We start from the raw sequence: 14,367 nt of genomic DNA on the forward strand, positions 1-14,367 counted from the left end.
TAGCAAGTAAGCATTTCTTACTTGATAGCGATACAAATATGTAAATAGGGTCCCCAAGGGATTTATAATGTAAATAAAAGGGTGGAAAAGACAAGCTGTAATGTCTTGTACATCTCATTATTTATTACCTTTTTAATCCCTCCTTTGCATTCCTAGTTCCTGTTCATTTTCTCCATTGGCATTATTTTTATTTTGTTGTGGCAGGGAATCAATCTCAATGTGAAAATCTCAGCCAGTAATGTGGTACTCAGATATATCAAACTGAACATCAAAAAGCAGGCTATGATGCTGCTTGTCTGCTGCTAGCCATAATTTATGAAAGCTCCAGAAGTGTTTTTGTATTTGTCAATAAAATAGCTTTTACTTTAAAGTTTGAGTTCTATAAATAATTGTAATAAACATCTCAAGCTTTACTTTTGGGGCTAATAACATTGTAGTATTTCTAATTTGCCATATACCGTTGTCAAACTTTGTTTTCAGTTGCTCATTATGTTGCTTATAATTATGTTGTCTATGGATTGTGTGTGGTTCAGACTGATTTTTTTTTTAATTTGTATTTAGTTTTTATTAATAAGACACAAATTCTTGTGAAATTGTTATATCATTTTGAGAATGAGATAAGGGCAAAAAGGGATGTTTCATCTTTGCTTAGCAAAATAATTTTAGGGGTATTTTTAATGGACTAGTGTATCTGTGCTGTGGATCAGAACATGGGGTGTTGTATTAGTTTCCAAGACATGTTAATTGTTCCTTTGATAGCATTTCAATCAGATGACCTTTGACCAACGCATTTTAGAAACAGTGGCCTGGATCCTCTCTAAGCATTCTTTCCTCACAAAGATCACGTTCTCAAGTGTGAAAACTGGGGTGCTGGCAAAAGTACTTATTGAATTCCCAATGATTTGATTTCTTAATGTCAAAGAAGAATGAGCTTGGGTCTTTAATCTGGAATGCTGGTAACACAATAAATTCATCCACTCTTTCAAGGTGATGGTAATTCCTCTTTTGGACCTTCAAGGTTGATGTGGCGGGGACTTAATTTGCAATACGTTGTTTTCTTACTGGACTCCATCCACTTGTAGGAAACACTTGTGTTTGCTCTCAGAAAGTCTGATTTCCCGCAGAGGTTTTGTTTCTGCAGTATGCTACCATGTCATGGTAGCTATGTCATGGCTGTATAATCGCAGAAGGAAAGAACTGAAGGTAATGCCTTCTGAAATAACCAGTTCAGGGCTAATGACTTGACTGTGTAAACAAATTAATCCAAGTAATCATAGATCTCTCTGCCCTGAAAGAAGAAAGAAATTGAGGTAGCTTTGTCCATAAGTATTAAGCATTCAAGATTTACCATCGAGGTAAAGTCCGATTTCTCCATTGTTCAGGAGAACATCTTTGGACTAGAATTCAGGTAGTAAGAAAGGGATAATGTCAGTATGAGGGATTTAAGGAGAATGGCTTTTTCATCACCATTTTCTCCATATCCTTAAGACTTTTTGGCCACAAACGACTGCTGTGAGACCTAAAAAAGGTTTTCTTCCATTTTCAGTAGCCTTGACAAAGTTGTCAGTCACAAGATTATGAGGGATACTTGTTTTTATAACTTTTAAAAGGGATCTAACCAGAAGAAAAATTTATAGGAGTGACTCACACAATCCAAGTGTGTGAGGAGTGACTCACCTCAACAAAAACTATTGAAGTGAATCTACAACAATATCAAGGCATACTGTAACCAATTTGGCTAAGGCAGCCTTTGCAGTTCAGAGATCTGTAAAACAGTGCTCTGAGGGGGGCTGCAGCCACCATCCCTTAGCTGTATGTGCTGGAAGGCATACAGGATTAAAAACAGCCCTGGGAGACTTTGGTATTCAAAGCAAGCAAAGAATGCTGTGCAGCTGAAACAGAGAAACTCTAGACAACGTACCTCAAAGATCTAGGGTAGCTATAGGGAGAGTTATTGGATGAATTTAAGGAAGAATTCAGCAGTATTATGAAAAACACTTGGGAAAGCGCATCACCACAGACCACCGAATGTTAGCAGAGTATTCTGGGACAGGCTACTACTCCTCAGCCTTGTCATTTGTTTTTGCTAAGGTACTGGGCTAAATATGTGGTTTGGCCTGGTGTGGCCATCTTTATGTTATGTTCAGTCTGTATTTTAGAGTATATATTGAGCTCAACCATCTATAGGGCTATGCAGACATCGCTCACCTCAAGAATATGCATTGGTTCTTATGTAGAACGCACGTGGATGAAGCTTGAAAAGTAACTTACTGATTTTTAAAATAACCAGTTCTCAAGATATTTTGGCTGTGTGTATTTCTGATTTTTGCTTTGATAAATCATGGAGTTTTTGCCAAATTTGGGTTCTATTTGATTGAAAATATTGGAGACTGCAGTTGTGCCATCATTTGTCCTGAGTGACTGGGTATGAGGTGTTGCTCCCAAAAGATTTTGCTATCATAGGCATGTGCAGTGGGAGTAGAATATAAACGTATTCAGTTACTGTAGGATGAGTATTTATTTTGTGTATTTTCTTACTTTTGAGTCTTTATGAGCTTAATGGTAATGTGGTAGTATTTTCTTTCTGCTGAATGTATGCTTTATATAATAATTTGGGGGTTTTTTTTCTTAGATTTTCAGAAGAAATTCCAACAGAAGAGAAGGAAAAGAAAAGTGATATTCTTAACATTTTTTCAGTTGCTTCAGGCCATTTATATGAACGTTTTTTAAGGTAAGGAAAGGTAAAAGGGAAATGAGAATTTCATAGGGATACTATAAACATTCATCCTAAAATGCTGCAGCTTAAAGAAACTGACTTTTTTAACAAGGTGTAAAGAATAAATTGTTGAAACATAGAAAAGTTGTATACAGTGAGGACCTAATTCATCTTTGTTTGAGAACAAAGTGATTCAACATATAGATGGTCAAAAATAGCATTATTCTTTGAAGAAAGAAAAATGTTCTGCATGTCTTTCATTGAGTGCATGTGCAAAGTGTGAACATAAAGGATGAACCTTAGCCTCTTCTTATAAAGACATAACAGCAGTGACTTCATTAGAATTTTATTTATTTATGTTCAGTCTAAACTATGGGTACTACTATATGCACATATGGCCTTACTATCTTGGTGTTCATTCAATAAGCAATGATTGCTTTGAAGGAATTCTTACAGTATTGCCTAATCTGTTCACAACCAACTCTGTTACTTTTCTGATTTCTATGAGTACTTGTCTACAGGTGTCAGATTTAGTGATTTTTCCTATCCTAAAATGGAATTTCACAATTCTTTCATGCATATTCTTTGGAAAGTAGTATTTTGTATGTATTGATTTTTATTTCTTAGTAGTCTGACAGAATTTGAACATCTGCATTTCTTTCCTTCAACCTACTACAACCTTCATAAAGTGAAAGACTTGTATATTAAAGGAGAAAAAATTTATTTTAAAACTTTCTATATGCTTCTTTACCTTATTTTAAGGTTTATTATTCCTTGATTTTTAAGGCAGAGTTGACCTCTTGTAAGGTCATAAGGCATTGCTTATCTGTCTGGTTACACCAAACAAATGACACCATAATGAAAAAAAATTGAACTCAAAATAGTGATTTAACTTTTTCCACATACCTCAACTTTTTTAGAGTTATCAAGGGTTCTCTGAGGAGGATCTTAACTTGAACGATGCTTTCTCTTTCCCACTGTTCTGGGGGGGGGCGGGGCGTGGTTCAGAAGCTTATTAAACTCAACCAAATACATTTCTAAAATAAATTATCTCAGTTGCCAAGTTAATATGAGGTATTAATCATTATGCTGATTTTGTCAGGCACATCTCTTAGAATAAAACTTGTTAACAGATCCACTTTTGAAATTGTTCCTTCTAATATTGCTCAGCCAATCTGGATCAAATAAATCCATCTCAAAGCTGTCTTGAACAGATGTTCTGTAAAGCTTTTTATTAGAAATAGACAGAAATTTCTCCTTACACAGGGTAAAAGAAAATTACACTTAAAAAATTTTAGCATCTTTTAGATGCAGCTGAAATGTAATGACCTGTTTGTATTTGTTTGTTTATTATAGACTTATATTTCCACAGAATTATGATGCTTTCTGTCCTGCGTCATACAAAAACACCAGTTAAATTTTGGTTTCTGAAAAACTATCTCTCCCCAACATTTAAGGTAGGGGAAACATCCTCCTTTTATTAATTTGTCTCAGAAATTTTAAGTGGTTTTAAAAAATATTACAACTGCTTAATTATATAATTAAAATTTCACAGTTAGAAATTATCTCTGAATGCATTAAATACTGATAGTTTTAAGTCTCATGTCTAAGGTTCTTCTTTTCCAGAACCCAAAGCCCTGTGATATAATAATTTATTATTTTCTGATAGTCTCCAAGAGCTTGAAAGAAATGCTCTTTGTATTTATGTAGCTGAGGATACTGCTAAAACTAAAGAAACATTTTAAAATAATAATTTATGTAGTCAGTAACACCAACACAGCTGCAACTATGTTGCAACATTCCCTCTTTTTTCTTCTGAGTCCTTGTGTGTGGCATACATGTGCAATTAATTGTTTTTTGGTTGTTCTTCTAGGATGTTATTCCTCACATGGCTAAAAAGTATGGTTTCAAGTATGAGTTGGTACAATATAAGTGGCCCCGGTGGCTTTATCAACAGATAGAAAAACAGAGAATTATCTGGGGCTACAAAATTCTTTTTTTGGATGTTCTTTTCCCTTTGGCTGTGGATAAAATAATATTTGTCGATGCTGACCAGGTAAGAAAAAATAATTCTGTATCAATGTATGAGGAATTCATTCTGGCTTATATTAATCCAGTTTCATTCCCTGTGGCCATTTTATTCAAATGTTGGTCCCATAAGACTATTGCAATTGTACGAGCAGAACCAGTGGTGTTGCAGAACATGAAATGCAATAATTTCACTTGTCTTTAGTCATGTAGAAATTAAGAGTCTTATCACACTGAGTTGCCTTAAATTTCCTGTAATGCCCGTGGAGAGAGAAAGGCACCTGGAGAGATATGTGCAATCTAAAGGTGCATTTCACCTAAGGTTTATTTGAGTGATTCAGTCTCTGGCCTGATTGTGAGAGGACTTCTCCACTCACTACGAAAGGGGTCTATTAGTTCAGACTATCTGAACAACTTCTAGATATTCTAAATGGCTGATTATTTTTTTTTTTTTTTAAGATGAATCCTGCCTCTTTTGTTCTTAAATTTGTATGCAGTCTTTCACTCAGAAATTAATATTGTGTAACATACTGAAACGTAACATGCTGTCTCAGACAAGACATTGAAGAGTCTATCACATGGTTATTGAAAACCTCAGAATAAATACTATGTATTTTAGTCCTTTTCTGAAGCTTGAGAATAAATTAAATTTAGATGTAGCAATGCAGACTGCAACTTCTGCAATTTCCTCTGGATACAGTAGTAGTACTGGTCGTCTGTCCTAACTACTGTAAAGATTTCTCTGTACTCCAGAAGAGCTAAAACTTTTTTTTTTTTTACCACTGATAAATTAGATTAGTGGGGTTTGATGGAAGAGTGATTGATTAGTAAATAAAGGACATATTACAAATTTATAACCTATTTTTAAAAGTACTTTACGGCTAAATAAAAAGATTTTTCAAACGATGCAATAATTTTGTAGTACCCAAGTTAATGTAACAAACAGGAAGGATTTTTTCAGAAGGGAGATGCTCAGATTTTGAAAGTTATACTCCTGCATGAAGGAATTTAATATTAGGCAACCAGAAACAATGGTCCATAAATTAAAAATACTTTGCCTGTTTTATTTAATTTATTTATTAAATGTATTCCACAGACGGCCACAGAATAAACACATATTATTTTCCTTGAACAGTAATTTGGTAAATGTCATTCCAGTGGAATACTTTATACTCCACTGCTGTAGTGTCTGGGTTTTTTTAAATTAAAATTAAACTTTGGGAAGCTTGCTGCAATAACTACCCTCATTTGCATGCCTTAAAAACAGTATTAAATGATAAATATATTTATATTTAGATTGTGAGAAGTGACCTAAAAGAACTCAGAGATCTAGATCTCAATGGAGCTCCCTACGGATACACACCTTTCTGTGACAGCCGTAAAGAAATGGATGGGTACCGCTTCTGGAAGTCGGGATACTGGGCATCACATCTTGGGAAAAGGAAATACCATATTAGGTAGGATAACTCCTTACATACTTTTGTGCATTCTGTGAATTTGATTAAAATCTGAGCCTTGGTATTGATCAGATCTTGGGGCATTCGAAAGCAATTGCCCTATAGTCATTCTCAGCAAGAGATGAATAAGGCATGAATTCTGATGACATATTGATTTCATTTTTTTTATTGTAGCTTCAGCTACTTAATTAAAACAAAATAATTCTTTAGGATAGGAACAGTTTTTGGTTTCTTGTTACTTTTATTAATGTTATCAAAAAGAAGGTGAAACGCTACAAATCTTATTTTATTTTTTTTATCTTTGTAGTGCCTTATATGTTGTGGATCTTAAGAAGTTCAGAAAGATTGCAGCTGGAGATAGGCTTCGGGGCCAGTACCAGGCTCTTAGTCAAGATCCAAACAGTCTATCAAATCTAGATCAGGTATATATGGCTTTAAGCAATTGGGGTTTTATTTTCTTTATCTTTCCCAATATGCATGGAATTATTCTGAATTTCAATGTATATGTTATATAATTCTGAAACTATTTGCCCTTTACTGCTGTTTTAGAACATTTTCAAGTGTGCATATGAGCACAGTTCAGAAAACTGAACACTAAATGATGATTACTTTAAGTAATGGTTTAATACGAAAAAAAATGAGGAAAAACCAGCATAGTGGACTGCTGTCCTTTATGTGGTTGTTCTGTGTGCATTTGTGTTTTTCTAATGATAATTCTGTATTCTGATAATGGTAATTATATTCTTATTTAGCAAGTGCTTTTTCCTCTTTCTTCTTTTTTTCCATTAAGTAAATTTAATTTTTGTAAGCTAACTGCTAATACACTCTGGTGGTTGCTGTACATGGTGACCCAGGAGTGACTGTAGTCTTCATGTCTATAACTCCACCAATTTTTAAAGCTGGGTGGGGTAAGTCAGGGTGCAGGTCACAAGCACGTAGGTAGATCCCAGATGTACAGAACATACTTAAATTTATTTTCTCCTGTAGTAGTAGAGGTTCTTTAACTCAGTAGAAGAATGATAATGCAGCTCATCTGATTTCTGCCTGAGTAAATAATACTTCTTATTTATGTCTCTCCTTGGGTGAACTTCAGAAGGCTTCGTAAGTGAGACTGTCCCTGCTTTTGTAATTTTCCTTGTGGAATTACTAAAGCACAAAAGATTTTACCTTCCTATAGCAGTAAAGGGATCCCACAGTAGCAAAGCCCACGTCTCTCAGTGCCTGCCTTCCACCCCCTTACTCTGCAGGCAAGTTTCTCTCTCTTACATAAGTACATTATTGCTACATGCATTTTTTCCAGAAATAAAATTAAAAATTGAAAATAGTAGTTCTTATGATACTGGACAAAGAAAAGTGGAAATACAGCTACACTACAAACTTGAACTAGACTGGACACAGGAGTTGGAACAGCCTTTAGCTGTAACTGTTAAGAGCAAAAGACTGATAGCAACAGTCAGATTTTACCTCTTTTTTCTGGACAACAGAATGAATTATTGGCCCTGTATCACACACTTAGAGAGTCCTGATGTGATAAGCTGTATGTTTTTCAAACATTGTCTTACCCATAAGTACAAGGTGTATTTCAGAAAAAGACCACTGAGATTCAGAAGCTGGTTACAGGGCTTCCACCATAATTCTGCTTTTCAGAAATAGTAATTAGTTTTATCTAATGTTCTCAAAATATTAATAATGTATATCTTTCCATTTTAAGATTCTTATATTTTCAATTACAGCATTAATACATGATTGCATATAACTCTTGTAAGTCTGTTGGTTCAAATCAAAAGCCACTTAAGTGTCAGCTACCCTTCCCTCATTAGCAGACATAAAGGTAGCTAATTCTTGGCAGAACGGAATTGGAATTATTTTGGAAAGGGAAATATTTCAAAGTAATATTTTTGTAGTAATATGCTTTCTGACTGTATCAACAGGAATCACTTTCTGTCTTCGTTGCTACTACTTACACCAAATACAACATTTTTTGTAGAAATACAAACCACAGTGCAATACATTTCACAAGAGTCCTGGAGAGCTTTTATCTACTGATGGGGATGCATTATGATAAAAATATTTCTTTTTATTTTTGTTTTAAATACCTGACTGGAGTGCTCACTGCCCTTCTCAAAGAAGAAACAATCTCAGTTCTTTGCTAATCTGGTAGCACTGCTGCCATCATGGGTGGTAGTTAAGGTTATGCTAATATAAACCAGAAAACAGAAGTAGATAGAGTGGGGAAAAAAGGTACTTTTAAATGCCAAGGACAGTAAGTAAAGAACTCCTAGGGTGAAAAATTATACATGATAAAAACTAGACTTCCAGTACAGTATATTTAATTGTCCTTTTTAAAGAGAATTATGGAAATGTCTATATAAAAATGACAAAACAAATATTTGACAAGTATTTATACTAACAGCATTTCATTAAAAAAACAATTAATCATCTTGTTCTTTACTTAAAGAATAAAAATCAGCAGAAAGCACTGTAAGAGTAGAATCTTTTATTAAGAAGAAATGTTTTTAAATTTTTAAATTTAGGTTTTATTTTCTAATAAAGATGCTGCTGTAGAGGAGTACCCCTTTAAGGTTATGTAGGTTATCTGACTAAACATGAAAACACTCATACTGTAAATCAAATCGAAGAACAAATTTTTAAATGTTGTGTGTGAAAGTGTAGAAGACTTTCATTTCAGCAGTTTACGTTTTTTGGATGAACAAGAATTTTGGCACTGGCAGTAAAATCAATCTGGTCTTATGCTTGTTCTTTTATTTTTCTGACTCATGAATATTTCCTCTTTGATCTTCTAGATGCATTTTAGTGTTTTGTGGGTTTGAGGATAAATCACTTTCTTCTGAAAGGATAAGCAACTTTTTGTTCAGAAATTTTTTTTAAATTTGCTGCTGTTTACTTTAAATCCTGGAACTAGCCAGCAGTCTTTCTACTTTCTACCCCATATAACATTTGTAAATTCACAGCTTCAAGAGTTACTGTAGTAACTCTGGAATTGTGATTTCATTTAGAAGGTCAGAGAGGCACAACAGAAACACAATCTCTTTGCTCTTGAAATTGAGATGGTGATAAACCATTTATTTTATCTTCCTAAAATTCATGGAATCAGAAGTTTTTCAAAAAGTAAAACATTGAAATAATGTTTACATGTCTTGACTCTCAGTATAGTTATTTGATTTAATTTTCCTGTACTAATGTCTATATTTGAATTAAAGGATATGCTTCTTATAATGCAGGTATATGTGCTATTTTATTCTGTCACATTTAGCAATGTGAATTGGCAAAATAAGATGTGACTAATACTTATTTGAGTACTGACATTTATTTTTAAAATATAACACGGGGTTGCACATGTGAAGGACCTTATGAATGCGTCTACAAATTACAACTGTTATTTTTAACTGTGGCCAGAGTACATGCAGTGTATGACTGCCTGAAGTTTTTCTCATTTGTCAATGCTGTTCCCTACATTCAGCAAGCTATTGGTTCAGAGTTTTCATGTTGAGAGTACTTGACTATATGATAAAGGTTAAAAAAAAATAATAAAAATTAAGTGAAGTAAGGAAAGAGAGCCAGAGTTGCAGTTTAATAGCTTTTCCTTTTCATACTCATGTTTCTGGAATCCAGTGTCCTAGAAGGTGGCTAAATTTAGAAGAGTGGCATAATCCTGGATTATATGCTTTTGAGCTTTTTTTGCAAATTCGAGGGATGGTTAAGTTATGTTTTAATAATTGTACACTGTCTAATTCTGCTCAGCAGTATTTATAGTATGACATGCAGTATCTGAACCCAAAGTATCAGACAGTAGTATGGCTTATGTGAAGGTAAGGAAGAAAGGATGTAAGTACAAGAAAAAATTACTTGAGAAATGAGAGGTGGAACTGGCCATCAAAATGAGCATGACTAAGTTTTGAATCTACTTGAAAAAGAACTAGGTGAGCACTTAGAAATGTAAGAACAATTTTCAGAAATGGCAACAGGCTAAGATATTCTACTTTTAAGTAGTTGCCTGATAACCAGTTACATTAAATTCAATGCTAATTTATGATTTTACAAAATTTGTACAGGATCTTCCCAATAATATGATTCATCAAGTAGCTATTAAGTCTCTCCCTCAGGAATGGCTTTGGTGTGAAACCTGGTGTGATGATGAATCCAAGAAAAAGGCTAAAACAATAGACTTGGTGAGTTGATTTTGAGTTAAATTAGTTTTATAGATGTAAAAACTTTGCTGTAATTTCTGTGGCTTTTGAGATACCCATGTGTGATGTCATGGAGGCAGCCTTGCTGGAAAGCACTGGAACACAACTTTCTTTCCCCTACAATACAGCAAATTTTCTCCCTTCCTCTGAGACCTCTCCTGTTTGCTCTGTACCAAATTATGTTAAAGCTGAAAACGGTACCCCAAAATTAAATGTTGCTATCTGTAACTGGACAGGATTGGGGTTTTTCACACCTGCACATGTATTTTCCTTATCTTTTTTTCCATGTTCAGCCAGGTTAGTGGAACTCTGATGAAGTACTGTTAACTGCCTGGGTATTGTGTGCTGCTGTTGTGCTCCCTACAAAGAAGGTTCCTCCAGAACCGGCTGTGGAGAGGACTTAATGTTATCATGATTTTCTCGGTCCATTTCACCACTATAAACAGGAGATAAAGCAGAGCTTAAAAAGTGTAATACTGAGGAAACTGTCCATATTTAGAAAGTGTCTGTCTGTCTTTGGGAATTGAAACACACAGAGAGAGAACATTCTGTCTCTGTCATTACCCCCATCCCATTCTTTCCCCCATTCTCATTTTTGACAACCCCCACGCACTGTAAGTAAGTGATGCTTCAGAGATGTAATTCTGAAGAAAAACAGACAGCTGGAATCTGGTGCAAATATTCAGTATGTAAACAGTTTTGTTTTCTTTGGATTGTTATGGTTGTTAAAATAAGCTTTTTTGTGCACTAAAGGTGGGTGTTCTCTATTCAAGAAAGATTGAAATTAAGTTACTAGACCTTCTTTCAATCCCTGTTATCATTTATCACTTTTTATTATGATATCCATTTATGTTATTTCATGGAAGTATTCAATACATTTTCTAGACAACACTAGAGGAAGCATCACAAACTTAAAAACCATATCAGATTCAATTTCAATATGGTACTGTATATCTTGTATCTCCCTGTATAACTTTGTCTAAATCTTAGTAGTCTTGTACTAGCCATGTCTCTGTTACCCATACAGTCAGGAGCAGATGGAAAAATGAAAGTATTTACAATAAAATGTTTTGCGTTATTTAAACAATGTTTACCTACAACTTGTGTGGGTTTTTTGATTAATATCAAGGTAACTGACTTTGCATGCTGTCCTTCAATGAAATTGTAAATGCTGACAGAATTATTTAAGTTCCTTGGAAAGGTGATATTTTCACATTTTCTTTGTTTACATCTAGTATGTTTTAAACTTTCAGTGCAACAATCCCCAAACCAAAGAACCAAAATTAAAGGCTGCTGCCCGGATAGTTCCTGAGTGGGTTGACTATGACTCTGAGATACGAAAGTTAATACAGCAAATTGAAAAAGAGAAGAAAAATCTAACATCGTTCTCTCAAAAAGGTAATTTACATGCATATTCATCTGTTAGCTTTTAAAAAATAAATAATATAGTTGAAAATTAAGATCAAGGTCAGTAGGCATCAATACTGTGTTTATGTATTTCCCTGCTCTTAAGAGAAACTGTGTGGGTTTTAAGAGTTGCATGATGCTTCTTTACACAGGAGTTACACTAAGGATAAAATCTTTTGTTTCATGCCAGAATCTAAGAGAAAATTTAGTGGTGTCCTATACTTGCATCTCAAACACAACCAACTGTTCCACATCATTTGAGCCACAAATATTAAATAAAGCACATTAGCCTAGACTTCACTTAGAGAATCTAAGGCTAATTAATGTCTATTAAGTAGTAGGTAACTGAGTCTCTATTAATTTGTCTCTGCATCTCTCTCTCTGGCTTACCTACATGGGGCCTTTTTGCACCAGACTAAATGGTGTTTTAGTTTACAAATAGGTTTGTTTGTGGTTTTGTTTTGTTTTTTTTTTTTACTAAATTATTTTAAACCAAGTTAGATAAATAGCATGAGAAAAAAACCCAACTCTTACAGGACTTCCAGTAAGACTTGACTTCTTGGAATAATGTGAAACAAAAAAAAAAAAAGGTGATCTCAGCTCTCAAGGTTGAAGAAACAATTTAGCAGATAAACATTTAAGTGTCTTGAATCAGGGAACAACTTCACTTTTCGTTATAAAGAATTCTTAGTAGTTTTTACTCTTTGTGAAAGCTTATGGTCAACTTTTAGCGAGGATCTAAAGGTGAAGTTCATGTTGCTCAACTGACCGACTAGCAGTAAATAGAAAGTAAAGGGTTTTCTCCATGTTTTGCAAAACTAGTCATTAAGTCTGTATATAACTGGTTTTGATAATTTTTTTTCTCCTTTGGTTACAGGTCTTAAGCATGATGAACTTTAGCACAGCCTGTAAACAGCAATGGTGACAGCTCAACCATCTTCTGTGAAAGACTGAATGGGAAGTTACGAATGTTACACTGGCACTATTTGTAACATTCTTTAATGTGAAGTCAAATATTTTATAACTTATACTGTTATTTAAAATGTTTTAAATGAAATACAAAACCAGAAGAGAAATCCACAGGTACTTCATCTTTTTTTAAATGGTGAAGAGAGGCTTTCCTAATTTCTTTGGTTTTCTTTTCTCTCACTAAAAGACAGTTTGCCCAGAGGATTTTAGAATATAAAGAATGGTGTCCAACTCTTCAAAGATATATTGTGTCAGTCTAGGGGAGGACACACACATTAAATATGTACATGAAAACTGTTTTGTGCATATTACATGCATTAAGCTAATGTATTTAAATATAAAGAATTTTGGTTATATGCCCATAGTTTTCTCCCTGGAGAAATGCTGTGGTCATAAGAAAAAAATCTCAGCATAGCAAAGATAAGACATAAAAAACCAGCTTGTGTAATTTAGACCACAAAAATCTAAGTCAATGTGGGAGCTTACTAAATCAAGGAATGTCACTTTTCATTTATTATGCAGGATTGCTGCACTCTTACTAATTTAAAAAAATCTTTTTTGATTCTTAGGCGCCTTTTGGTCACTCAAATAGTATGTCATAAAATTCCATTATGTTTTTTGGTTACAATGGTTTTCCAACCAGCATACATAGCATCAGAAGGTTGGTACCTGAAAGCTGTTTCCACTCAGTTTTGATAATCATCATCCTGTTTAGAATTGAAAATAAAATACGTGAGTAATTTTGACTGTCAGTGGTGTCTCCTGTAACTTTCTAAATATGCACTCACAAAACTGTTGCTTTAATGGGCTGCTGACATTTTGATCCCAGGAAAACAGCAGTAAAAAGTTCTTGCAGTACACATTTTAAAATAGGGAATTTATTTCTTACACTGAAGTCTAGTGCCTTAAATACATACTCTGTTGTTTAGGCTGTGCTTGTTTCAAAATAATTGGATATGACCACAAATTCTTATAAGAACAACTTAATGTAGCCTTTCATTCTTGGTGCTTGAAATTATAAGAGATTTGCACAAAGTGGGTGAAATCACAATGATTTGCATAATATTTCCATACCAGCAAATAATTGAATAAATAAGAAAAATTAAGCATATTTTGCATGTACTGTCATTGTTCTCAGGTGTTGGTTACTTAAAATTTCTTACTGTAAGAGCGAGTATTTAAAATCATGCTTAGCTGATATTTTACAAGTCTTGGTAATACAAGACATGCAAATTTTTTTACAGCTTTTTATATTTTTCATTGTATTACCTTTATGCATTTGAACAGTTTTAACATCACATATGGATTTTAAAAGGTATGTTGTGGGCATTTTCTTTGTATGAAGTACCCAACGAAGTATTTCCTCTGTAACCCATCAGCAATAACCAGTAAATGCTCATGTCAGTTCTCTTTAGCTATCCCATTTCACTGCAGTATCTGTTATGCTTGTTCTCCAACATACTACTTAATGATATCAGGCAGCAAGTTGAACATATTTGAACACAGAACTTCTAGAAGGTATAAAAATACCAACTTAAAGATGGACTTATAATTGACTCAGCAGATCTATATGCACCATTAC

General features: G+C 34.0%; 1 protein-coding gene across 1 annotated transcript in view; it reads left to right on the forward strand.

Annotated features, from left to right (window-relative positions):
• Positions 1-13,537, forward strand: part of UGGT2 (UDP-glucose glycoprotein glucosyltransferase 2) — an 88,311-nt gene extending 74,774 nt beyond the window's left edge. The window contains exons 32-39 of the mRNA XM_069802453.1: positions 2,633-2,731; positions 4,089-4,173; positions 4,590-4,772; positions 6,041-6,201; positions 6,509-6,623; positions 10,275-10,391; positions 11,663-11,807; positions 12,694-13,537. Of these exons, the coding sequence (XP_069658554.1) occupies positions 2,633-2,731; positions 4,089-4,173; positions 4,590-4,772; positions 6,041-6,201; positions 6,509-6,623; positions 10,275-10,391; positions 11,663-11,807; positions 12,694-12,716 (928 nt within the window). The 3' untranslated portion in view covers positions 12,717-13,537. The remainder of the gene's footprint in view (positions 1-2,632; positions 2,732-4,088; positions 4,174-4,589; positions 4,773-6,040; positions 6,202-6,508; positions 6,624-10,274; positions 10,392-11,662; positions 11,808-12,693) is intronic.
• Positions 13,538-14,367: the final 830 nt, after the last annotated feature.

The sequence above is a fragment of the Haliaeetus albicilla genome, chromosome 15, assembly GCF_947461875.1.
Source record: "Haliaeetus albicilla chromosome 15, bHalAlb1.1, whole genome shotgun sequence".
Taxonomy (NCBI): Eukaryota; Metazoa; Chordata; class Aves; order Accipitriformes; family Accipitridae; genus Haliaeetus; species Haliaeetus albicilla.